The 26,104-nt window shown below is 53.4% G+C and overlaps 1 protein-coding gene across 18 annotated transcripts in view; it reads left to right on the top strand.

Annotated features, from left to right (window-relative positions):
* Window positions 1-26,104, top strand: part of WDR20 (WD repeat domain 20) — a 65,217-nt gene that overhangs the window by 36,953 nt on the left and 2,160 nt on the right. For 2 of the 18 annotated variants that reach the window (XM_070477800.1, XM_020913434.2), the window contains exons 2-4: window positions 6,511-6,693; window positions 9,423-9,500; window positions 17,568-20,174. The exons of 1 other annotated variant lie outside the window; for it this stretch is intronic. In XM_070477800.1, coding sequence (XP_070333901.1) covers window positions 17,655-18,845 — 1,191 coding nt within the window. In that variant the 5' untranslated portion in view covers window positions 6,511-6,693; window positions 9,423-9,500; window positions 17,568-17,654 and the 3' untranslated portion in view covers window positions 18,846-20,174. Of the gene's footprint in view, window positions 1-5,597; window positions 5,682-6,510; window positions 6,694-7,809; window positions 7,982-8,718; window positions 8,832-9,422; window positions 9,501-17,567; window positions 20,175-26,104 lie in introns of those variants that run through there. 15 more of the 18 variants (XM_020913437.2, XM_070477802.1, XM_070477804.1 and 12 more) reach the window with 14 other exon arrangements.

Raw genomic sequence — 26,104 nt, 5'->3', positions numbered from 1 at the left:
GCCAGCGGCTCCGACCGTGGGCTCGGCCTCTGGGCGGCGCCTCACAGCTGACTGTACCTGAGTGTCAGACTGCTCACCTGCCCACAGGTGTGGGCGGCAAGCGTGTTTGAAAAATCGCTGATTGGTATTTTTGTCATTAGGGCCACAGGTTATTTTCCACTCTGTTGGAGAAGATTTGTATTAAAGAGGACATTGACCTTTGTTCATGAAGCAAGTATGTCTCAGCTCGGAGTGGTCTGCATCTCCTTTCCTCAGTCCTGTGACCGGGAAGCGTTGCCCCAGGACCCCCAGCTGGGTGTGGTCTGCGTCCCCTTTGCTCGGCCCTGGGACCGGAAGCGTTTCCCCAGGATGACCGAGCAGCTGGTGTGGTCCTGCCCCGGCCCTCGCAGGCACCAGACCCCAAGCCTAACTGGGTTAAATGTCGTCCCCAGGAAAAACTGGGGAACAGTCTGTCATGTGGTTTATTTAGGATCCCCGGTCTGGAGATAGGACCCTCTCCAAGTCGGCGATCCTCTGTGGGCCCAGGAAGGAATCCCCTGTGCACCTCTGGCTCCTGTTTTGGTGTCTGAGGTGCGGTCAGAAGGCGTGGTCACAGCTCTGTGGCCGCTCTTTGATTTCCAAGTGGCGTAATGGAGACCTCTGATGTCACTGGGGTGGCTCCAGCTACTTGGGATTAATCTATTCAGGCTGTCCGTGAGTCAGCAGCCTCCTGACTTTCTCTTGTTTTTAAAAGGACTGTCACCGTGTATGGAATACAGTTCCCATGTGAGTGTGAATAACTGGCACATAGGGATAGGCACGCAGTGGCGGTCCAGCGAAAGAATGCCTCGCCGGGTGGGCTGGGGGGAAATGGCACTGGCCCTGTGGTGGACAGCATTTGTGTGATCAGAGGAGGGGGAGTGTTCTGAGTGAAAAGAGGAAGTCGGGGGAGGGCAGGATGGTGTGAGGAGCCCAGACGGCCTGTGAACACGTGCCTTTGCCGGTGTGTGTGTCGAGGCCCATCATGGATGGCCCGTGCCTGGCCTGTGGATGCCAGCTGAGGAGTTTAGCCGCTGGTGCGCCGGGCAGGGCTTCAGAGGTTCTGAGTGGCAGCGCTCCTGAGTCCTTGTGCGCATTAATCTGGCAGGTGTGGAGGGTAACCTGGAGGTGTGGGGGCGGGGGGAGGAGCCAGCCGAGCTGTGGGAGCCGCCCCTGGGCTGGGCCGCCTGGAGGAGGGCCACTGCTAGAGGGCGGGGAGCCGGCGTGGGGGTGCCGCCGGGGTTGGGGTGGGGGCGCACCTCGGAGGCTGCAGGCCTGAAGCTTGGGAGAGGGGCCTCCGGAGGAGGGAGCCATTTCTGGTGTAGGCAGGGTGAGCGTCTTGTCTGGGCGGGTATTAGACAGCGTTTAGATATGCCGGTAACTGGACTCTCTTTTGGCAAGTTCTGTGAGACTGGTTCTCTCTGAGATGATTCTCAAAAGGGGAAGGAAAAGGGGACATTAAGGGAAAACAAAGCCCCCCTTTATCACTACACGCCCCCGTGTACCATCATCTGGCATGCCTTTTTCAGAAGAGGTCTTTCTGAGATTATTTTCCACACCACATCAAGCGCTTCTGGGCCCTGAGTAGCATGAAGCAGCAGGCTCCCGTGAGGAGGGCTTGGCCGGGCACAAGCGCCTTCCCTGAGCTCCGGAACGGCAGTCGGGCACCGCCCTCAGTAGGCCTTGCTTTGCTGGTTCCTGGTTCTCTCCCTGCTCTTGGCCCCGCAGCCTTCCTGTGGGCCAGGGAGGGGTCTGAGCGAAGGTGTGAGTTGGAACTGTTTCTTCTGCAGACTTCTGTGGTCCTGGAAAGATAAGTGCTTGTTAGTGCCTTGCTGAACTGACCCAGCTGACTTCATATTTTGACAGTATTCATCATGAAGAGAATTCCAGGGATTTTTAAAGGATCAAAAGTCCAAGGCAAAAAGAAACAAAACGTTTTATAGTTTGTACTTACTGACCGAGGATTTTGGTTAACCAGCTGTTTCTCTAGTAGGAATTGTTTAAACCACCATGTAAATTTCTTCTGTTGAGAATGAGACACTGATAAATTATTTGTAGTCTGTAACTCATGAGCATAATGATGAAATTTAATCTTACTATTGAAAAATCGCAGTTCCATTCATTAAACAGATATTGACCTTTTGTGACAAATACTGTATACTCCATTGGAGCTGAATAACCAAATATTCTTATCAGTTCTTAGAATTCTTGCCAGTTCTTAAAATTGGTAAGACTTTTAAATAAATTGTTCTGCTATAAATTGACATTTAAAAATTTAGATAATTGGTAATAATTAGGATGCAGAAGCACTAAAAAAAAAGTATCTGTAACGTATCTATGAAGGATTTACCAGAAAGCTGAAAAACAGAAGTAATTTTGTGGAATGATACAGTAGTAACTGTTTAATAAAGTAGTTCTGCTTTTTAAGGGAGTTTTTATTATAATTTTTAATTGTAATTGTAAGTGATGATAACAGACATAAAGTAACACTGTGATAATATAAATGATTAGATGCTAAATTTTGTGTAACGAATTTAAGTACTTGAGAGTTGAGATAAAGGAGCCACCTTGGGAAGTGGTAGTTGGGAAAACGCTTGCTGGAGGTGATGGGACTTGTACAGATGGATGAGATTCATGAGAACAGGGGTAAAGGAGACTATCTTAGCAAGAGGGCAACTCAAGCCAGGAAAGAGGGGGCGTCTGCCCGCCCCAGGCTCCACGTGGGCGCATGGCAGGACGAGCTGAGTGGTGGGACACGGCCCTCGACCCCTCCCTGGCTTCCCAGGTGCCTCAGCGGTAAAATGTGGATGGTATAGGCGCGGACTCTGCGGGGGACTGTGAGACGGACTGCGATGCTGAGAGTCAGGTTGCTGGTGCACAGGAAGTGTGCAGTGGACCGAAGTTGCTGTGGCTGTTGGGGAGGATGGGAGGGCAAGACTGCTGGGTGTCGGTCGTGTTCTGGTGTGACGGGAATTAGGAAGCCCCCGCAGCACTGCCCCCAGGTAGGATGTGACCGGATAAACCGAGGGTGGTAGGTTTGCCTGCTCTGCTGTGCTGGGTGCTTTATCTCCGTCATCGTGTGCCTCTCCTTGGCCCTGCGCGGAGCTGGGGGACTTTGTTCTTCGCGGCTGTGAGGGAGGTGACGAGCACCTCTGCAGGGCCACCCGGCCACCTCTTGGGAAGGCAAGGTTTGAACCCAGACCTGCCTGGTTCCAAAGTGTAGGCTCGGGCTGATGACCCTGTGGGGAAGCGGTGGCTGGCTCAGGTCATTGGCACTGTTACTGAAAGGTGGGTGGGTTCCGACCCCACTTGCCAGAAAAAAGGAGGGGGAAGAAGAGGAAAGAAGATAGTAACCCAGCAGTGGGAAAAGAGACAGAACCTGGTGATTGGCTGTCAGAGGGAAGAGTATGAGGTGAGTTGGAGGTGATGGTGCAGCTGGAAATGAAGGCAGGAACTGGTGGTCCCTACATTCCCCACACCTGGGTTCAGGCTTCAGAAAGCTCAGGCACCATGGCTGGAGTCCCCAGGTTTCTTCGAAGGATAGTTTCCTGTATTTGGGAAGCTTGTTGTCACTTCGGGGCTCACAGGAGTCATGCTGGTGAGAGTGACATGTTGCCTGGCTAGTGTCTGCGTTCTGGTGCCATCCGTGCCTTTGGGGGCTGGAGGGGGAGTGACCTTAGGGAAGAGAGATGCTTACTTGTGCTCCTCAGGCCTCCGTCTGCGTTTATGCCTCCTGGGACAGTGCTGCTCCCACCAGTGTTGAAAGACCAGTTTTTAAAATTGCAGCGAGTAGGACTACTCTGTTTTCCATCGCACTGCACAGGCTTCTCATCGCGGTGGCTGATTGTTGAGGCACAAGGGCTCCAGGGGCGCAGGGTTCAGTAGCTGCCGCAGGTGGGCCCAGGACTCTAGAGCAAGGCTCATGAGTTGTGCTGAGCAGGCTTAGTTGCTCTCTGGCATGTGGAATCTTCCTGAATCAGAGGTTGAACTCGTGTTCCTGGTATTGGCAAGCGGATTCTTAACCACTACCACCAGGAAGGCCTTGGAGCGATACTTTTGTAAAATAAGGATTACTAGGAAAAGAAACTGAAAAAGACATTTAGGAAGCAAACTTGGATTTTTTGTTATTAGATTCAGTGGGTATAAAATCACCCTGTCACATTGCCATTCTAAATGCTTATTCTCAGTCTCTACTTAGTTTTGACTGCAGACTACCAGACTACTCATGGTCTGGTACACTTTGAGAGCAATAATCTAGGAAGAAACTTTGTTAAGCAAATTAGTAAACAGGACGCTTTTGGAATATTTACATTGTTAGAGAGTAAAAACTGTCTTTCAGTTGGCATTTAAAAAACTGTAGATGTGTGTTTGTGTAATCTAATGACAGACAGCATCTTTCAATAAGGTTCCCTATTAGGGGCAGGAATGCCAAAGAACTCTTCCAAGAACTGAGGCTGATATTGTGAGGGATCCATGAGTTTAAAACTAGTAGCAATATTTGGAAAAAGTGGTGCTTTAAACTTCCTCTGTTCTTCTGAGAATCACTATTTCTTTTGCTCATTTAATTTGTATTAGTTTGTTTTCTCTGTTAACATTTGGCTTGCCTCTGAATTGCTTTTTATGTTTTGGTGCATAATTTTATGTATATTCTTTTATGGGGTAGTTTCTTAAACTGCAAAAAAGAAGTCCCGGTCGTTGCATGTGCTGACACAGAGATCATGGGGTAGCTCAGTGGTTCTAATTCAGGTTCGAGTTTTGACTCTCGCCGTCAGTGTGTCTTATATTTTGGCCTGTTTTTACTTTTGCTGCCGTTTCCTTGCACCGAGGTCATTTGCCGAGTTGTTCCCTTAGGCTCGACTTCTCTCCCTCCTTCGGGCTGAGCCCAGGAGCTGCTTACCCCCAGCTGGCCTCTCCTGTCCGGACCCCCCCACCTCTGCCGTGCACCCACCTCGTCACACATCACAGGACGCTCAGGCCCCACGCACGGCCTGCTTCCCCTTGCTCCAGAGTTGGGACTTCTTCTGTAGACCACACTCTGCTTGCCTCACCTTCCAGACAGCCGGTTCCCAACCCGGACCTTCTGGGGTTGGGAAGAGAGGTGCTCCCCCCACTTCAGCTGCTATGAGGCAGGGAGGGTCTTTTGTGCGCGTCTACAGTCCTTTGCCCTGGGTTCCTGGGGCACTCGTACCACTCAGCTCCAGACTGCCCGTGCTCAGGTTTTGAGCCTGTCATCATGAGGTCCCCTTTTTTACACACTGCTTGTAATCTGACAGACCTGGATACTCAGTCACTGTCCCAGGCCTCTTTGGAAGCGAGATCTTCAGAACCCGCACTCGTAGGAACCAGAGCTGTGAGCCCCAGAATTGCACATGGGGCCAAAGCGGGTGTTTCAAGGAGACGTTCGGTTGTCTCCACTGGTGATTCTCCGATGGCAGGGGAGGGGACGGGTCACCTTCATTCAGCAATGACCACCCAGCAGGCTGGATTGCACAGGAGGTTTCTCATGAGGAAAAAGATCCTGCTTTTAAAGAGGGGAGGCACTTTGAAAAATCACATTTAGCCCAAGTCAGAAGTCAGACTCTGGAGAGTACTGTGTGTCTTCTCCCTGCCCCCTTTACGGGAAAACAGGCTTGGGCTCCATATCCGGCCCTTCCACGCCTTCGGTAGGTACGGGGACCTCGGCTGGGTTATTTAACTTCCCTGAACTTCCCTGTTTTCTCGTCTGTAAAATGGGGGGAATGTGGTCTCTCTTGAAGCATTATGATGAGGATTAAGGTGATGCCTGTGCCAGACTTGGAGTGTGGGCTCGATGGGTGAAAGCCACCTGAACGCTAACGCAGGAGAGGCTGTGACCCAGCGCGGGAGCCGCTGCCTTCGCGTGGCTGGCCGCAGTCCTGGTTCTCAGCCTGATCGGGCGTCAGGATCACCTGGAAGACTGTTGTAACTGCAACTTGCTGGGCCCTCCCGCCCACCCTGGTGGTTTGATTCATTTGGTCTGGGGTGGGGCGGGAGAAGGTGCGTCTCTGAATTTCCAGGTGACACTGCTCCTGCCTCCGCTGGTCTGGGGACCACACTTTGAGAACGACTGGGCTGCAGGTAAACTCACCCATGAGCTTGTAGGTGCTGGAGCCGAGCTTTCATGTGGTTAGAAAATGCTTGAAATACGTTTTACAAACACTGAATTTAGTATCTCAAGGATTTTTTTCCTCCTGAAGTCCAGGAGTCTTCATTAAACATATGTGAAGAAGAGTAAGTTGCGAGAGTAACAGTTAAAAACATATTATGGACAGTCTAACAATATCATATTGGCTGAGGTATGTGAAAGTGCTTTTATAAAATGCTGAAAACTGCAAAAAAAATTTATAAAAATTAAAACATTTCAATATTTTAATTTTTAAAATTGAACATCATAATGGAGTATAAAATAGTGTAACTTAGAGTTCTCATCTCAATGTGCTGTTTACCGTGTGTATTTTTCTCTTTCTCCTCCAGGCTGCTGACTTGAGTAAACCAATAGATAAAAGGATATACAAAGGAACACAGCCTACTTGTCATGACTTCAACCACCTAACAGCCACAGCGGAAAGTGTCTCTCTCCTAGTGGGCTTTTCCGCAGGCCAAGTCCAGCTTATAGACCCAATCAAAAAAGAAACTAGCAAACTATTTAATGAGGAAGTAAGTAGCACCCTGTCTTAGCTGTTAAGAACCCCTATAAGAATGTATACGTTCTTACCGAGGGTATGGGCCTTATAATTTTACTCTGTGAGTGAAGCCCATTTTCCATCTCCAGCTGTCCTACCTAGTATTGCCCAAGTTTAAATGTGGTGCGTTAACTTGTTGACTTTTACCTATTCTTTTATTGGGCTAACTGTTTTTTTGTGCATTTTTTTATGTTCAGGTGTCTATAGCAGGTGTTTTAAGAAAAATTGTTTTTATAATGGAGATAAGGACGAGACTAATAGCTTGATCTTTATATAATTTAAATAAGAAGATATAGAATTCTAGACTGTATTCACATTGCCAGAAAATTTCATGCAGCTCACAGAACTTGCTCATATGTCCTTAGGCTTCGCAGATGGTAGATAAAGTTTTGATGTGTGTGTTTGACAGGCATACATCTGAGAATTTGCTCTCTTGCTTTTGAAAGCGCTTGCTCTGGCGTCACCTCCGACGTGGTTAGACGTCCCGGCACTTGAGACTGGCTGCCGTGGCGCAGCCCCTGCCTGTGTTGTGCTGTGTGTCCTGGGATTCCTGGTGTCTCCAGTCTCATTCTTGAAGGAGCCCGAGAGATCTGAGCTGTCTGCTCAGGAACATGTCAGAACCTTTAAACCTGGGCAGACGGAAGTTGCCAGATAGATTATATCTTCAAAGGCTGTTGGAGTGGCTTTCCAGTCCAAGTATCGCCATTACCTATCTGACACACTTCCTCTGCTGTTTGAGTGTGACTTTCCTAGTAAATGGAACAGACGAGGTCGGCTTGCTGAGTTAGAGGCCTTGGCTGCAGTCTCCTTGTAACCTCAGCCCTGTGGTGACGAGGGTCAGGTCACCTGAACCCCTGTCAGGAAGGGCAGGAGGTTTTGCATTGTTGCATGGTCTTAAAGTTATTAACTTGAAACAGAAGTACGTTATAGATTCTGGTTTTTAAGAAATAATTTTGTTTGGGAAGGAATACTCCACCTGACAAATTGCAGTCAGAAGTACGTTATAGATTCTGGTTTTTAAGAAATAATTTTGTTTGGGAAGGAATACTCCACTTGACAAATTGCAGTTAAAACTCTGATTCTTTTGCAGTCCCTATGGTACATGCTGTCCATGTGTACCCAGTGTCCACCCACAGTGCTCCTGTTGGACTTTGCCAGTGGATTTGGTGAACTCTTTTGAAACATGCCATCTCCTCTTCTAGTTTCATCTGGGTTGACTGGAACAAAACTTGCCATCTGGACTGACAAACTAGAGAGGAAAAGTATTTAATCCCATTTTCTGTTAAAAAAAAAAAAATCTTAAGCAGCAAATTATTCTGTTTACCTAAACATTTTATTAACAGCATCTGAGGGAGTGATTTCTAAGTATCTGGATGATTTTGACAGGAGGATGGTGGCAGGGAGAGTGGGGACACAGAACTGTACTTCTCTGCGTTCTTAATAGAAATGGTGAATTTGGCATCCTTGTGGGGGTCTGTTTGTGTTTGGGTGGGGACGTTTTTTCAAGGGGGAGGGGATTGGAGCCATGTAGAGGGTGGTTGGTAAACAAGGTCGGGAGGCCACCCGGCTGTGGATGGCACAGAATGCCTCTTGGAGAACAAGAAGGATCTGTGTGCCGTCGCTCTGGGTGGGGGCGCGGCAGAGGCCCCGGGCCCTGAGCGCACTCGGGTGCCTCAGCTCGCCCCGTTCCTTACTCAGGACAGCTGGGAGCCACGGGCTGGAAAGCGGCTCCCCACCTCAGGGAGTGAAGCGGGGTTACCTCCTACTCTTTGTACATTTTATTTGGAAAGTGGCTGTTCAAAGTGAGAGGATTGTGTGTGGTTTAATGCCAACTTGGCATTTACAACTCAAGGCTAAAATTGATTGCCCTTCACAGTGAGGGTGTTCTTTGGCCGTGTGGATGGCATTCTCATCAGATTTTGGTCAGGATGTCTCGGAGACAGGGTCATCGGAGGTTTGTTTCTCAGAGGGTGCAGGGGATGGTGATCGAAGCAGTGGTTAGTCTGTGCTTTGCATTCGTGTGAGACTTGGAGGTTTCCGAGTATTTCACCTGCTTCCTCTGCAGGGAGGACGGGTGGTTGTCTCTACCATGCAGACGGAATTAGAGAGAGGGTAAGTGAGTCGTCCAGACCCGGCAGCAATTTGGTGATGTGCTTGGATCCAGATATTAATTCTACGCATTCTTACTGGCCATAGATTGTAAGCCCCATCATAGCTGGTTGCCATATGGGCCTTGTCACCTCCAGAACTCACTGTTCTGTGAGATGGACAGGGAGGATGTGAAATGTGTGTTATGAACAAAGTACCAAGAGAGGTGGGTGTTAACTGCAGTCTTTCAGATGTACCAGATATCATGAAATAAAAACCAAAAATTTAGTGGGGGAAGTTTGAGAAAGCTTCCAGAAGGGGACATTTGACCTGGGTTTGAAAGATGCAGAGGAGTTGGAGGAGGATGAGAAGGGCCTTTGAAGCTGGCAAAAACAGCTTAGCATGTGGAGGAACATGAGGCAGACATCAGGGTCCAGACCCCAGCGCGTGGACCTTGGAGTGGCCAGAGGTGAAGCTGGACAGGTGAACCGGAAGCAGATTGTAAAAGCCTTTTGTGACACGCTGAGAAATTTGGATATGACACTGGAGGCCGTGGGGCAGCTTTTGGGGTTTTACTTAATGAAGGGAGTGACAGGATTAAATATGTTTTTTTAGAACTCTTGTCAGCACTTGGGGAAGGTGGAGTGGAATGAAGATAGCAAGACGAATGAGGAGGCTCTAGTGACTGTCCAGGTGAGAGCTGAGGACCTGACCCGGAGTTGGGGCCATTTCCTCATTCATTCCGACCGCGTACAAAGAACACCTCCCCTGTATCTTCCCTTCAGAGAGGGGGAGAAGTGTGAACAACGCCACACATACACACACGCACACACACGGCACGTGGTGGTGACGTGTGATGTCAGAGGAGACAGTGGGGCTGAGGGAGACAGACAGACACGCGGCCTAAGGGATAGGATGGGGGGCACGTCTCGGAGGAGGTGGTATGCTGTGAGCCTCGCCTCGGGTGCAGAGCTGGAGCTGCAGCATACTCACAGGAGGGAGGGCAGGGGCAGGCCCTGTGGGAATGAGCCTGGGGCCAGGAGACATGGGCGAGGTGTGGAGTGAGGGCCTGGCCCAGGTCGCTGCTTGGCCTGCGTGCTGGGATCTCACAGGGGGGCAGCAGGTGGTCTGCTTGGTGTTTTTGCAGATTACTCTGGCTCCATCTTGGAGACGGAGTTGGAGAGATGGATGAGCAGATGCTGGGTTTCTGGCCCACTTGGCGCGCTGGGTGAGAGGGAAGGAGCAGGTCCTGGAGCAGAGCGAAAGGTCAGGGCTCCTCTTCCTGCTTATCAAGCTTGAGAGGCCAGTGGGGGTTGGGTACGTGGATCTTGAGCTCCAGACTAGAGGTAAATTCTGGGAGCGGTCAGCATATAGGTAGTAATCACATCCCTGAGATGAGATGGCAGGTCTCCGGAGAAAGCACAATAAGAACAAAGACATGTCTGCTGCGTCCTGGACGTGTCTAGGACTGAGGCCTGTTTATACTCTGAGGTTCCAGCCATCTGTTCATTGCCTGCAAAGGGCATTTGCAACAGTCGGTTTATTACCATGGAATTTGCAGACACAGAGTGCGGTGGCTAAGAACATAGGTCCTTGAACCTGAGCGCCCAGAGCGCAGACAGCAACTCTGCCCCTTCCTGCCCGCAGGGTGTGGGTCTGTTCCATTGTGTCTCCTCAGCCGGAAGGTGGACAGACCGGTCCCCATCGGGAGGTGTGGTGAGGATGAGAGGTCTGGGGGCCTGTAGCACCAGCCCTGGGGAGAGCTCGGGGAAGTTCAGCGCAGGGAAACCCGGAGGTTCCTTTCACCGGGGGTTGGGGGAGAAGCTGCTTGGGAGGTGAGGTAGCAGCAGTTTTGAAGGAGAAGCACAAATAATTTTCCAGAACAAGAGGGTAAGGGCAGGGCAGCACAGTCAGAGAATGAACACTTGTCAGGTGATGGGGACTGTTGATCCTGACTGCGGTGTCTGTCTGTCTGTCTCACTCATCTGAGGGCTGCTCAGCCTCCCGGGATGCACGTGCCCACATGTGTACACACACTGCAGTACTGGGTACTCCAGCCTTGCCTCCTTTCTGAGGGTGTCTGTACATGACAGAAGAGTAAATGTTTGGGTGGACGGATAGGTGGATGGGTGAGTGGAAATGAAGTTCTAGAAATCCATGTTAGACCAAAGATGGATGAAAATTTCTGTCTGGGAATAGAGTGTATCTTAAAAGGTGATTTTTCTGCCCATTGAATAAAAAGTTTTAAATACTTGTTTATACAAAAAAATGGGACAGAGAGAAGTATAAAAAAAGATGGGAAAACATGACCTGTGAATCCCAGTGCTCACTGGTAGCTTTATCATCTTTGTGATTTTTTATGTTTTCTAAGAGGTGAAATTGTCAGACTCACACCTTCCGTTAGGGATGCTGGCAGCCTTCACCTCCCGGTCTGGCCCTCAGTCCATCCAGTTCTTGGGCATCGGAGGTGCCCTCTGGGCCATCCTGGCCATAGCAAGAGCTTGGCTGCGTGCCGGTGGAGCCCCGCTCAGGGGGACGGCAGGATCCTGCCCTTGTGGCCTCCCTTCAGGAGCGCCAGCCTGAGGGTTTCTGAGGCCCTTCAGGGCGGGCTTCGGGCTGCTCCTTGGTGTCGCCCCTTTCCTCACGTGCCTTGGAGCATCTCATGTTCTCCGGTCAGTGTCTTGGCACTTCTGATGAGCTCCCAGACCATGCCCTGTCCTTCATAGTAAGAGCTACTAGTGGGAGGGGTCACCCGGGTCAGCATTCAGCCTTGTGTGGAGCACCCCAATGGGGCGTGGATCCACTTTTTCATTACAAATGATTACAGTGTATTGGGGAGGAAGAGACATAAAGTGGCAGTTTCTGTGTGGTGATGAACTCAGTCCTGTTCATCTTTGTAAAAGTTCTGATTATATCAGGACTGTGTCCACCGAATAGCAACTTGAGAGGATTTTCAGGTGTGTCTGATTGCTGGGTAGATGGAAAATCTCAGAAGACCTGGTCATCTCAGCCGCTGGCATCCCTGGCGCGTGCTGAGAGCCCCTGTCGTTGACTGACTCCTCCCTCGCAGGTTGTGGCCAGGGCAGCAGGGCACAGGCTGTGGGCTCCTTGGTGGACAGCCAGCCTGCTGCTGCCCGCGCCTGGGCCGCCTTCTCTTCACCTCACGCCCCCGGGGTGGGGAGGAGAGGGGCCCAGTTCCGCAGGATTCCGTCTAGTTACCCGGCCAAAGAGTGGTTCTGGGCACATTGTTAGTCTTGTTTCTGTTGCTTTTTTTAATCAAAGGAAGGAAATGGGCATGTAATGATCTACTCCTTGAAGTTTTAACATTGATAAAAGTGACATTTGATCCTCTTTCCCAGGCTTTGAAATCCCCTCTCCTGATAGTGTTTCCTGAGGGAGCAGCATCTTTAAGTGCCTTTACAGAATCAAAGCCCTTGGTCACTGTTTTTGCTTGTGGCTACATTGTGGCTTTTCCAGTAGCTGCTGTGGCTTTTGAATTGTTTTTAGTGTTTTTGTTATAAATTAATACCTGCATTGTAAAATGCATACCCATCCCTCCCCAATAATTTTTTTCCTGCTTATCATGTTGATATTAGTGACAAAAGAGTGTGTGCTTTAGAAAGTTTCATTTTAGCAGTGATGGCTTTAATATGGTTACAGGTTTATTTTTATTGTTTCCTTTATACTAGTTTCGGATAGTTAGAAAATTTTGTTTGTGAACGCCATTGATGATGGTTGTTTTGATGCTTGTTGGGTTTCTTAACTGGATTAATTTTAGAAATGAGATGGTTTCTTCTGCATCCAGAATGGGTGATTACCAGGAAGAGAGTGGGTGAGGGAGCCCACTTCCCGGGCAGGTGTCTTGGCGTGCAGACCTGGCATACTAATGCTCAGATTATGGACATTACTGGATTTTATGGGAGTGATCATGGCAGTAGGCCTTGGAGCGTTTTGGTGTTTTCCTGTTTAATGGAGAGCCCGGCGGCGATGCTAGGCGACCTGAGAGCCTGCCTGCCGTGTCCTTCCCGCTGGGTGGCCCCCTCAGTCTCTCCTCTGCAGCCCTGGAGCAGGGGCTGGCTTCTCCTGGCCCCACCGCCGACCCTGTGCCGAGGGGGGGACGTGGGGGCGGGGAGCAGGGCCCCTGGCCTGGCCCACGCTCACTCAGCGGCACTTCCTTCCTCTCCTCACGGGACTTCCGGCTTGTTTTCTCTGCTTGCCTGGGTTTGGGCCCGCTCGCTGTGAGGTGCTTGTCCCCAGAGTTTACACCCTGCTCCTCTTGGGCGCCTCCTGCCTTGGCCGTCTGAGTGTCACGTGTCCGGCGGTCGCTGTCCACAGCCTATTTCCCCGTCCTCCCCGCTCATCTTCCTCAGCTCCTTACTCGGTGGGGGCGTGTGGACTTCTCCCAGCACGGCTGCCGTCCGCTCCTTTCTGCCACACCTCTCCCAGGCCTGGCCCCTCAGCTCCTCGGAGTCTGTTCAGACGCCTCCCCCTCTCCGCCCAGCCTCACCCACTGGGGAACTGTCCATCATGCCACCGCCTCTGGTCGAGTTTAAGAGCTTCTTGTCTGGGGACAGTTGTCACAGGCTCCGGAGCAGTCTCTCTCCACCCGCACCATCCTCTGCCTCCCGATGGGGGATTCTGCTTGGTTCTGTGACTTCCCTTCTCAGATATCTTCGGTGCCACCACTGTTTGCAGCAGCATTGCTGTAGTTTGAGCCACAAATTCAATTTAAAATTCTCTAATAGCCACAGTAGATCATTTAAAAACTAGGTGAAGTTGATATTTTATCTAATACATTCAAATATTATTTTAGCAGCTAATCGTTTATAAAATTATAAGCGAGGTGCTCTCCATAGTTTTCCAGGTCTTCCGAGTTCAGGGTGAACTGTGCCCTGCAGCCTGTCTCGCTCTGGGCCAGTCACTCTCAAGGGCTCTGGGCTTCAAGGCCGCAGCCCAGAGCCCTTAGCCTGGGACTCTGTGTCCTTGAGTCCTGGCTCACGATTCCATATCTGACTTCCGGCCCTTCTCGGGTGCACCAGTGCAGAAGGGTGCCACACACGGCCCCGAGCTGCCTGTGCCCAGCCTGGGCGCCTGCCTCTCCCCGGCCGCCTCACGCACCCTCTGCCCAGCAGCTCCTCACGGGGACCTCAGGTTTTGCCAAGAGTGTTTTTCCAACATAAACATGTGCTTGTCCAGCTCAAGGCCTCATTGAAACTGGAGAATTGAAGCACAGCAGGGAAATCCCATTCCTTAACTTTGAGAACTAAGATGCCTTACCCTGTTTACTAGACATTTTCTAGAACAAAAGTACACCCTTAGGGTTCTGAGACTGAGATACATTCATTATAGTTATTGAACAGGGTGTTCTAGGTATTTGTTTCTTGATTTCTGTTCTTTTTGTTAAACCCAAACCAAGAACAGTATGAGATAATAGCCCAAAGCAGCTTGGTTCAGTGACTCCTAGCCAGCCCAGGACGCGTGTCTGGCACCTCACCTGGGGCTGTCCCCTGGCCTGGCCTGACGATCGGGGCTGAGAGGCCTGTGCCGGGAGTCGCCTGGCGGGTCTCCAGGACGACAGTGCGTGGTTCGCTCCCTGTCCGCACCCTTGCTGCCCTCCTGTGAGGACGCCCTGCTGCCGCCTGCAGCCGCTGTTGCTGCCCTTTCCTTCTCGGCTCGGCGAGCTCCCAGGCCAGGGCAGAGGCCCCCCAGGCACTCCTGTGGGGCTGAGTCCTTCCCTCCCCATGCCTGCTCGGTGTCCGCTCACAGCAGACCCTGTCCATCCCCCTCCTTTTCATCCCTCGTGAACGCGAGTTCCCGCGGGAAGGGACGGCTGTCGGTGGCGAGCAGTGTCAGCTTGTCTTCTGTGCTCAGTGCAGGAGTGAATGGCCAGGAGTGGGTGGTGAACAGGAGGGCCTGCAGGAGCCTCGCAGAGCCTGTCCCCCGGGGGGGTGGCGGGGCACTCAAGCCTGCCTTCCTGTGGGCAGCAGGACACCCGCACCCTGCTGGTGGGAGTAGACGTTGCCGCATCCTCCCTGGGAGGGAACTTGGCGAGCCCTGTAAACAGTCACCAGCGCGTGTGCCTTCTGACCCAGCCGTTCCCCTGGGACTGGACCCTGCAGGTGTGTGTGTGCGGGTGGAAGCCAACGCAGGCACTGTTAGTCTTTGCCACGTAAGTGTCTGTCAGCGGGGGCTTTTCAGCTCCAGCTCAGCGCATCCGTGTCGTGAGTCCTCTGCACTGTAGGAAGGAACGAGAAGGCTGTCTTCGGACGAGTGCCGACGGATGCGTGTGATGCGTGGCTGGGTGAGAAAGCAGAGGTGCAGATGGTGCAGAAGAGGAAGCTGGGTCCACATGTACCTGTACTTGCCTTGTCCAGACAGGAAGACCCTGGGAAACAGACAAGAAGTCAGCAACAGTGATTCTGGGGTGGGGAGACGGGTGTGAGTGAGGCTTTCGGCTGGACACTTTTATATGTGAATTATGACTGTGTCACCTATTTAAAAAACAAAAGCTTATGTCGCGGGGTCATCCTGAGGACGAAAGAGCGTGTGTGCAGAGCGTCGTGCTCAGGGCCTGGCCGCAGAGCAGATCCTCGGGTCAGAGGTCAGCACCGCCGTCCCGACGGGCCCACCACGCGCCCAGACCCACATGCCCCGAGATGAAGAGGACCTTGTCCCCGCGTTTGCACGCAGGCTGGTGGCAGGCTGAAGGGGCAGAGCACGGGAGAAGCCCTTTCCACAGTGGAGTTGGAGCTGTGAGCCGTTGATTTGGTTGGTTTGCAGGTGGTGAGGTGTGATGTGTCTGTGGTGCCCCAGCGGGGCGCGGAGGTGGGCTCAGGTTTCAGCCCCTAAGTTATATCCGCGTGTGTCCTTACAGCAGTCTCAGTGCTCCTTTTAAACATGGAATACTCTTTAAATGTATTTTGGCACTCCAGTAACATGGAGTGCCATGATTCTTTATCTCCGTACCTCACAGTTGCAGAGAAATGCCATTTTTATTTGATAGCATTACAATTTTGAGTTCTAATGGAGTCATTTTTGCTGTGTCTTTTTAAGCCAAAAAATAAAATTTTCTCCTAACCATAGTGCTAGATATTCTTGTGTCCATCCTTAAATGGAGAAATGTTGGAAAGGTTGAGCTGAGGCTTGGTTGTGGTGAGATACGAGGTGCAGGAGTTGAGGCCACACGCAGCTGGGTGGGGAGGGGGCAGCAGCCTGGCTCCCAGCTCGGGTTGCTTCTGTAGCTGCCCCGCGAGGCCCTGGCTGGGAGGTGAGCCTCACGGCCCTGGGACTCTCGGCCCACAGGCGGGTCACAGTTTGAGAGGCAGCCTGGGCCCGCTGGGTACAGCAAAGCCTGGGGGCTTGTAAGGTGCCCCCGACCTCCGTGGAAACCCTGGCGGTTTGCGCTGGTGCAGATCAGCTGCTGTATCTGCGGGTCCCGGGCCGGAGAGGAAGGACGCGAGGGTGGCCGTGTGGCTGTGAAATCGCAGAGCTGGTGATGCCTCCTGCTGCTTGTAACCCTCGCCCAGCGCGCTGTCCCCAGCCCCTGGCCCTTGCACCTCATGGGGTCAGGGCTCCCCACTCCTCCCTAGCCGGGGACAGGTTGACCACCTCCCTTCTGGGGCCTCATTTTCTGTGACTCTCTGTAGAGATGCAGCAGACACACGGTGCAGAGTGGACCAGAGAGGAGGCCCTGTGTCTCGGCAAGCTTCCCGTCCCTGTGGTCTGTGGCCCCCTGAGGCTCAAGTCGGGGAATCCCAACCACACAGGGGAAGTGGGAGCATAATCGCCCCCCAAGCCTGAGGGCTCCCAAGGCACCAGTTATGGAGGTGGCAGCAGGGCCTGCTGAGGACTTGGGGATCCAGGGAGCTCCCAGTGGTTTCTGGTGCTGTGATTTGGGGGCCGGTGAGCCCCATGCAGAGTGTAAGCAGGGCACATAGGTGGGGGTCATCCTTGGAGGAGTTTCTGCTTTGCCTTTTATTCTTTTGGTTTTAAAGGCAAGATTCCTGATCTGTGCCTGTTAAAGCTGGTCAGTGGATCAAAAATAAGCGTGGGGTATAGTGGCAGTGATTAGTAGGTGTTAGTCATCTGTTCTTAAACACCGCCTTGTTCCAAAGAAGGTGGAGGGATGGCCTATAAGGATACACACAAGACATGGATGGTGAGTGAGGCAGTCAGTGAATCAGGGCTGAGGTCAGAGCCCAGGGAGGTGTGTGTTCCTGTCCTGGGTGTTGCTGGCTGCACATGGACCGACCCCAAAGAGTCTGAATGGGTGGGTGCAGTGAAGACGGGCCCCGGGGGCTGTGAGGGCACGATGCAGCAGAACGGCACGCCTGGGGAGGCCCAGTGCTCAGCCGGGGGGCCCGAGAGGCTTGCCTGGGGGGCCGCGTAGCAGGGATGCTGTGTAGGTGCTGGAGTCCCAGACCCCGAGCTCCTGGAGTCAGACATGTGACATGCCCAGGGCTGCCCTCCCCGGCGCCTCCTGCGCCTGGCCCAGTGTCATGCAGGCACAGACTAGGCTCCCAGCAGGAGTGTCGACTGACACCCTCAGCACAAGCCAGTGTCCCGACACCTCCGTGCAGTCCTAGAAGGCGATTCCACAAGGGGCCAAGTGCCCTTCGCTGGCCTGCCCACAGGCTGGGGCGTGGAATGCCTGGACGGACGTGTCCCCTTCTCACCGAGAAGCAGACAAGGTTTCTTGCTGGAAACATAGACCTTGAAAACTTCTCCATTGTGATAACTTGTTCTCCTTTGTCTTCACAGAGACTAATAGACAAGTCACGAGTAACCTGTGTCAAATGGGTTCCTGGTTCGGAAAGCCTTTTCCTAGTAGCCCACTCGAGTGGGAACATGTACTTGTATAATGTGGAGCACACTTGTGGCACCACAGCCCCCCACTACCAGCTCCTGAAGCAGGGGGAGAGCTTTGCCGTGCACACTTGCAAGAGCAAATCCACGAGGAACCCTCTCCTCAAATGGACGGTGGGCGAGGGGGCCCTCAACGAGTTTGCTTTCTCCCCAGATGGCAAGTTCTTGGCGTGTGTGAGCCAGGACGGCTTCCTGCGGGTGTTCAACTTTGACTCGGTGGAGCTGCACGGCACCATGAAAAGCTACTTTGGAGGCTTGCTGTGCGTGTGCTGGAGCCCCGACGGCAAGTACATCGTGACGGGCGGAGAGGACGACCTGGTGACCGTCTGGTCCTTTGGAGACTGCCGTGTGATCGCGCGGGGCCATGGGCACAAGTCCTGGGTCAGCGTGGTGGCCTTTGACCCCTACACCACCAGCGTGGAAGAGAGCGACCCCATGGAGTTCAGCGGCAGTGACGAGGACTTCCAGGACCTTCTTCACTTCGGGAGAGACCGAGCGAACAGCACCCAGTCCCGGCTGTCCAAGCGGAACTCGACCGAGAGCCGGCCCGTCAGCGTCACGTATCGGTTCGGCTCCGTGGGCCAGGACACGCAGCTGTGCCTGTGGGACCTCACGGAAGACATCCTCTTCCCCCACCAGCCCCTCTCGCGTGCGCGGACACACACGAACGTCATGAACGCCACCAGCCCCCCCGCGGGCAGCACCGGGAACAGCGTGCCCACGCCGGGCAGCACCGCGCCCCCCCCGCTGCCGCGGTCCAACAGCCTCCCGCACGCCGCCGTCTCCAGCGCCGGCAGCAAGGGCAGCGTGGCAGACGGCGCCATTGCCGCCGGGGTCAGCAAGTTCGCCACGCTCTCGCTGCACGACCGGAAGGACAGGCACCATGAGAAGGACCACAAGCGGAACCACAGCATGGGACACATCTCCAGCAAGAGCAGCGACAAGCTGAACCTCGTCACTAAGAGCAGGGCGGACCCCGCCAAGACGCTGGGGACGCCCCTGTGTCCCCGCATGGAAGACGTGCCCTTGTTGGAGCCGCTCGTCTGTAAAAAGATAGCACATGAGAGGCTGACTGTGCTAGTTTTCCTTGCAGACTGTGTCGTCACCGCGTGCCAGGAGGGGTTCGTCTGCACGTGGGGAAGGCCTGGTGAAGCGGCGAGCTCCAACCCTTAATGCCGCGCCGGCCTGCGGCCTGAACAGGCCGCGACTTCGTCTTGCGGGAGGGGTGGGCCGTACAACGGATGTGAATGACACTTCTTATCCTTAATGTAAATCTAAATGCATCAGAGCCATAATTTTGGATACTGCATGCCATATAATTCCGAATCATTTGATAATTCACCTTAGAACGTTTAAAAAATATAATCAAACTAATTGCCAGCCAAGTCAGTCACCCTCCTGCGAGTATAGAGTCCCACGGTTAGCCTTCCTGTATTAGACTATTTCAATTTTAGGAAAATCATGCCAGTGTGGGGAAACAATGACTTTAAAATGCTAAAATTAAAATTTCTGCTTTAACTGGAATATTTTTGCTTAACTACTCAATTAGAATATTGTACACCTGATCAGCGTGTATGTTCAACAGAGACGGCCATTAATTGTCATTTATAGTCCAATTTTTTACCTTAATCATAAACTGTTTAGGAATCTATGAAATTTAACTTTAGGAACAAAGTGTTCAGCAGGGTTGATTGATATTATTTTTACATTGTTCTGGCAATCCACAGAAAGAGAAGAGCCTTAATTTTTAAAACCCATTTTAGTCATTTTATGACAATTAAAATTGTTTAATAAACATCTTTTTTCAAAGAAGCAGTTTGTAGCACTTTGATTGAGATTCTGTGCACTGACCGAAGTACCCACGTTTCCCAGAGCCTGGGCGGCTGCCGTGGACTGCAGCCCAAGGCTGCCAGTCATGCCGTCAGAAGTGCCTCTTGCCACACAGCCAGGGTCTCACATGGTGGATGTGATTTGCTTATGTTTTCTCCAGCCAGGGGAAGGAGATTTTCTTTCTTTATTTTTTGTGGGGGTGTTGGTTGGGTTTTTTGGTTTGCTTTCTGGTCAGCGAGGCACGTGACCACAGGCCCTCGTGAGCCACCTCAGCTGTTTTGTACAGGCCCCAGGGTTCAGAGAGCTTCCCGCGTCTCCCCCGTTTGGGTTTCAGGTTCCCACCAGAGGCAAAGGGCAGGTGCAGCGTGTCCGTCTTCCGGATCGTTCTTGGAAGGCGCCCCACGTCTGTGTCAGCGGCTCCCCCAGGGAGGCCCCCTCCCCGACTTGGCTGCACCCACTTCCAGGGGCGGCCGCTCTGTCTGACCTGATTGCTCAGCACGGGAATGAGCTGTAGGCGCAGTCGCTTTTTGGTTCACTGTGGACGTGGTGGCTCTTGGAGCTGTATGTTTCATGTCAAGATAATGATGGTCTTAGTAACTTACTTTGGTCACTTGGGCTTGTATTTCTGTTGTGTACACCTTTGTAATTAAATACAGAGATCCTGGTCATTTATGCTGGTTTGAGTAGTGAATCTGATGCAGCGAAATGGACGCTTGGTTTCTCTGCGGCTCGAGACCCTGGTTGACGCAGCAGCAGCCCTGGGCCCCCCGGGTCCCCACCAGTCTCTGCTGCACGCTGTCAGGGCTGGCGCCCCTCACTGTTCACGGTGGTGTCTGTGACCCGTGATGGTGGAGGCGGTGTTCTCCTGCGTGAGAATTGCGGTCCATGAAAAGCTAATGTCCTCTGCCTTTATAGATAGTCCTTTGTTCCTAAATGTTAACTGAAGTCAGGTAGCAAGGGCAGCCATCCTTGCGGAGCGTTTCAGCTTCGAGGCTGTCAGATGGAGAGGGAGGCCAACACCCCATGTGCCGTTCTGTGTGCCTGGCAGTATTCCAAGTTCGGGCCAGAGGCTTGTGTACCTGCATCATATCAGAAGTTCAGTGTCAAAGGCTTCTGAGGCATTGAGTATGCGGTTTCAAAATTCAGGACTTGATACTGGGCCCAAGTGAAGAGTGGCTGACGCAGGTAAGTGGCCTTTGTGGAGGCGGGGAGAGTGCATCTCGCATGACTGTCGGTTCTGAGCGCTTTGCAGGTGGGCCCATGTTGCCAAAGCTCTTGCGCTGCGTCGCTTTCTGGCTCCTCCCGCCCTTCATTGTCTGCTGGGTACTCACCTGGGGTGGTCTGTGGATGGGAGCAGGGTAGCAGGAGCAAGAGAAGGGTGTTGTCGGTTGCTTAAAAAACAAGCTGTGAAATGTGCTGCTGGAAGCCTGTGTCCATCTCCTCCACCCCAAATTTAAAAAGCATTGTCCCTGCACAGGTTGGGGTTGGGGACTTGGTCAGAGACTCGCTCTTGCAGTGTCTGCGGGTGAGTGTGCCCTTGATGTCTGTCTGTACTCTGTCCGGGGCCCCGGCTGGGTTTCGGGAGCTGGGGAGGGGCTGGAAGGCCCAGGCTGGCTCTGGACAGGGCAAGGTCCCTCCGAGGCCCGCCCTGTGCCTGGACGTCTGGAAGAACCCTGCTGCTGTCAGGAGGACGGTGCCGGGGGCTCTCCCAAGACCAGGACGAAAGTTGCTGGTACTTCAGGGAGGCTGGGGGCATGCAGCACCTCTCCATTGCCCCCGGGTTTGTTTTCAGGGTCCTGGCTCCTGTGGCCTGGGGTCAGGACGGGTTGCTTCGACTCTGAGGGGTTCCAATTGCAGGTGTGTAAGGAGCAGTGGCCTGCTGAGGGGGTTCTAGGGAGTGGCCTTTGCAATTTTTCTCCCCAAACTTTGAGCTTCCTCACTGAAACTCTTCCATGTTTCAGCTTAAACATTATCCTGAGCAAAAATATCTTTTCTAACCTCACCTCTGGAATAAAACAGCTTTAGACAGAATCTGTGACGGCTCAGTCGTCATGATTTTCCATCATGCACTGAGACGTGTCGATGAAAAAGCACAGAAATGAGGCGCTCAGGGCGGCCATGAGCCAAGGCCCCCGAGTCGGGGGGTCTTCTCTGCCTGCCCTGCTTGGGTTCCCTCTTGTCAGCCTTGTAGGAATCCCGGGAGCTAGGGTCGCCTTGTGGCTTGGGCGAGTCTGGCTTCTGAACCCCCGGGCCTCCCCAGCCCCGGCCCTTCTCTGCGTTTCTCCTCCCTAGAAGAAAGCCTTGGGAAAACCTTGCCTTCTTTTAAAAGCAAATGTGTAAGAGGGAGTAGGCAGACTCTTTAAAAATAATCAGGAGCTTTGGGTTCTAAATTGACTCGCATCGTGGTGAAGAATCTTAATTTCATCTCTGTGCCGGACCTTCTGGCACTTTGGAAGTGTTCTGTGAGCCCTTGACTTGGAACTGAGGATAAAACCTTAACGGAAGAACATTTGAGGAGTGGAAACACGGGAATAAGGCACCACAGTGACGTTGTCCCGGACTCCCAGGAGCAAGGAGAAACAGAGTGCTGCGAAGCCTCCTCCATTCTTTGGGCGCACGTGCATCCTCGGCATTCTGGCCCCTCCACTTCCCGTGGGAAAGAAACCGTCAAGTATTGCGTTCGTGCTGGAGATGGGGAAGCTGTTTTATTGATGTCCGCACCGGTGGACGAGGTTCTCATCACCTCCTGTCAGAGGGAGGCCTTTGATTTCTTGGTGCAGAAGCTCAAAGTGTAAGGGGACGCCAAGGGGCTGGTGGAGGGCTCTGGGAAAGGAGGCCTGTGAACACCCAAAGGCCATGTGGATGGATCCGAGTGTCTGAGGAGGAGCTGGTGGGAGAGGTCGACTGGAGTTCCCAGGAAGGATGCATGTGGGGTTCCATCCTGTGCAGGGGGCCTGGCCGAGGGGGCCTGGCCGGCCGCTGGCCCCTGGATAGATCATGGGAGGAGCCCGGCCGCTGGCCCCTGGATAGATCATGGGGGGCCTGGCCGCTGGCCCTTGGATAGATCATGGGGGGGGCCTGGCCGCTGGCCCCTGGATAGAATATGGGGAGAGCCCGGCCGCTGGCCCCTGGATAGAATATGGGGAGAGCCCGGCCACTGGCCCCTGGATAGATCATGGGGGGTCTGGCCGCTGGCCCTTGGATAGATCATGGGGGGAGCCCGGCCGCTGGCCCCTGGATAGATCATGGGAGGAGCCCGGCCGCTGGCCCCTGGATAGATCATGGGGGGCCTGGCCGCTGGCCCTTGGATAGATCATGGGGGGGGCCTGGCCGCTGGCCCCTGGATAGAATATGGGGAGAGCCCGGCCGCTGGCCCCTGGATAGATCATGGGGGGAGCCCGGCCGCTGGCCCCTGGATAGATCATGGGGGGCCTGGCCGCTGGCCCCTGGATAGATCATGGGTGGGGGCGCTGGCTGCTGGCCCCTGTGCACGGGGCCGGAGGGGAGGCAGTTGGCCCCCTGCGCAGGTCCCGCTGTGCCGGGGTTTCCACTCTGGGGCTTTCCTTCCGCCGCATTGGTGTGTAGGGCTCACGAGTGACCGGAGATGTCTCCCTCGGGGCCCACAAGCAGGGCATTCGGCCAGGCCCTCTCCTCGCCCAGCTCACGCACCTGTCATGCTAGGCTGCTTGGGACTGTCCCCTGTCTGGGTTGTCAGGGGGCTCAGCCCCACGCCCCCAGTGCTGGCCGGTGAGAAGGATGGTGAAGGAGGGCCGGGGGTCTGGGTCTCACCTCCAGAAGCACTGGTGCCAGCTGTCCCCACTGAGGCTCAGAGCCGAGTTCATGGGTTCCCTCCGGAGAGGGAAGCGGTCCCGCTGGCCCTGACTTTTTATTCATTGCTGCATCTGTTACATGGACTTTGTGTCACAGTTAAAGTCACTGTCTCTCGGTTTAAATATGTAAAAGAAACTTTTTCTGCATCTTTGGTTTCTGTATACCTAAGTTTATTAAAGGTTACTGTTGTTAGGTGACACTGTATAAAATTGTATGAATATTTTACCTTTAGCAAAAAAAAAACTCCTATGTATTTCTTTTTTTTTTTTTTACATTTTCATCTGGTTTCTTGAAAACTTCAATAAATTTCATAAAGAGCCTTCCTAACACGAAATGTTGGTAAATTAACTGTTGCAATAGTTAATGAAGCTCTAATGTCAGCATTGTTACTTTGTAATTTTAAGAAAATCATGCTTTTGTTTCATTGCCCTGGTTTTTAGCTGTTTCCTTGTCACTGTCACAACTAGACTTTACACCATTCTTGATATTCTGAAGAACTTTGGGGTTGTCCTCTGTATAATGACATTAAATAAATGTGTGAATGAATTGTAAATGTAGATAATTTTCAATAGTTTTCACATCTAAGCTTTAAAAAAAAAAATCTCAGTGAACCAAAAAATGAAAAGCTTTTAAATGCTGTAACATTAAGGGCTCTGTTCATGTTTAGAGAACAAATAGCGCCAGGAATTGCTACCTCTTATTACTGGATTCTGATGTTTTCCTAATTTCGAAGCTTACTAAACAAAAGTGTTTGTTCTGACCATCGGAGGTATTTCTTGTTTTCTGTGACCTTCCTCTGGGCCGAGTCCCCGTGGGGAAGGACGCGGGCTGACTGCCATGAGCTGGTGGCCAGTCTGTGCGGACGCCGGGAGGCCACCCGGCCGGCCGGAGCCCCAGGTGGCAGCGGGCAGGCGTCCTTCTCCAAGTCTCGAACGGTTTGGTGGGGCTCTGTCAGCGCCGTTGGGGTCCCAAGGCCCCCCGGTGCAGAGGGAGCTCCGTGAGCGGGCAGCAAGGAAGGGCCGGCCCCTCACCCTGCGCACTGGTACCTCTGCCTCTGGAAGCTTCTCGGCAAGAATTCCGGGCCTGGGCCTGCACGTCCCGCCCGGGGCTCATGGGGGGCCCCTCACTCAGTTGTCGCTCCCCGCCATCTCGTGGGACGTCTGGGCCTGGAACGCGGGGCGGGCGAAGCCTCTGGACACTCCCTCCTGGCCGCCTTTCCCTGGGGTGGGCGACCAGCCTCCCTGGACTCCGGAACCCGCCCAACGGTGCGGCCTCCTGAGAGTGGGGCCTTCGCCTGCCCTTGACTCGGAGCTGCCGGCCAGGAGAGATGTCCGGTTCTCTGCCCTCAGCGTGACCCGCTCCTGCAGAAGCCAGACGCTGTCTCCTCGGCCCTGGAGTAGCTTTTAGGCCCTGAATTCTAGTAGATTCACGGAACTTTAAAAAGACAGGTGCAACATTTTGATCTTTTAAAAACCACTAGTTCTTACCTTGAGAAAATTAGTCCCATTTTTTTCTCCCTTGTGTGATTGCCTATTGAAACAGGCAATTCTGGACCAGATTCTGGACCAGCGGGTCTCTTTCTGAAAAGGCACAGAAAACCTAGGGGTGCCCAGCCCCCACCCCATCTAGTGTCAGCAGCCTCTGACCTGCCTTCAGGTGGAAGCTGCATAACCCCACGTGCAGTCGGAGGCTCCTGGAAGACACGGAGGTTCGCAGACCAGAGGGGGTTTCAGAGCCGCAGCAGGTCACCGGGCGGGGAGCCTGCAGGCCGCGGGAGGGCCGGTGCTCCCCGGAGCCCATAACTGAATATTCCCTAAGAATGTTCCCTTTTCCCCAGATGTCTGTAAACAACATCATCATTTGCTCTGGGTGATTTTTCCCGGGTTGAGTGGCCTCTTTGGAGGAAGTGTGTCACCATCCGTGTGACCGGTCAGTGGGCAGGTCAGGGCTGCCAAGGTGGCAGGCTGTGGTGGGCGCTGGGCCTGGGGCAGGGCAGGGCCCAGGTGCCAGGGAATGGCCCAGAGGAGGCGCCGGCAGAGTGAGCCCCTCGCCGCACACCCTGCCCCCCCGCACCCACGTCCTAAACCTGGCTCATTGAGTCCAGGACCCTAGCCTCACACGCAGCCACTCTGTCCTTTCCTTTGGTTCTCTCATGCAACCGTCTGGGCAGCGGGAGCGGTGGGATTCTTGTGGCTGAATCAGGGAAAACGTATCCATAGCTCGAAGTGGCCCCGGGGGAAGGCAGCCCGGTACTAACTCGCATCGCTTTTGTACCATCTCTGAAAGGGCCTCTCTTTATGGAGACTCAGCCCTTAGTCTCCAGGGGCGGTGGGGCAGTTCAGGGGAGCTTCAGGCAGGCTGCCTCGGACCAGAGCCCCAGGGTGCAGGCCCGCCAACAGGTGAGACTGACCCGGCACCGGAACTCAGCCCGTGGCCCTTTCTTTTGGGGCTCAGGAGGCTGCTGGTCCGTCTGCAGCAGGACCCGTCCTGGGGCCTCCCTGGCTGACTGACCAGGCCTGGACCGGTGCCACCGGCCCGTCTACCGGCCACCCCTCGAGGGCCTGAGGGGCGAGTCCAAGGTAGCCAGGGGTGGAGGGGAGCCGTGCTGGGACCCGGGGAAGCTTCAGGACGAGGCCTGGCTCTGGCCTCCGAGACCCTCACACTCCCTTTTCTTGCTCTCGGGGCCTCCAGTCTCAGCAGCGCCACAAAGAAAGATGTTCCATGGTTGTAAATCGTTTTCTAGCTGAAATGTTACTTTTTCTAAACATTCT

Source organism: Odocoileus virginianus, chromosome 16 (assembly GCF_023699985.2).
Source record: "Odocoileus virginianus isolate 20LAN1187 ecotype Illinois chromosome 16, Ovbor_1.2, whole genome shotgun sequence".
In the NCBI taxonomy this organism is placed as follows: Eukaryota; Metazoa; Chordata; class Mammalia; order Artiodactyla; family Cervidae; genus Odocoileus; species Odocoileus virginianus.
Note: the sequence above shows the minus strand (reverse complement) of the source record. Positions and strands in the feature narration are given on the sequence as shown.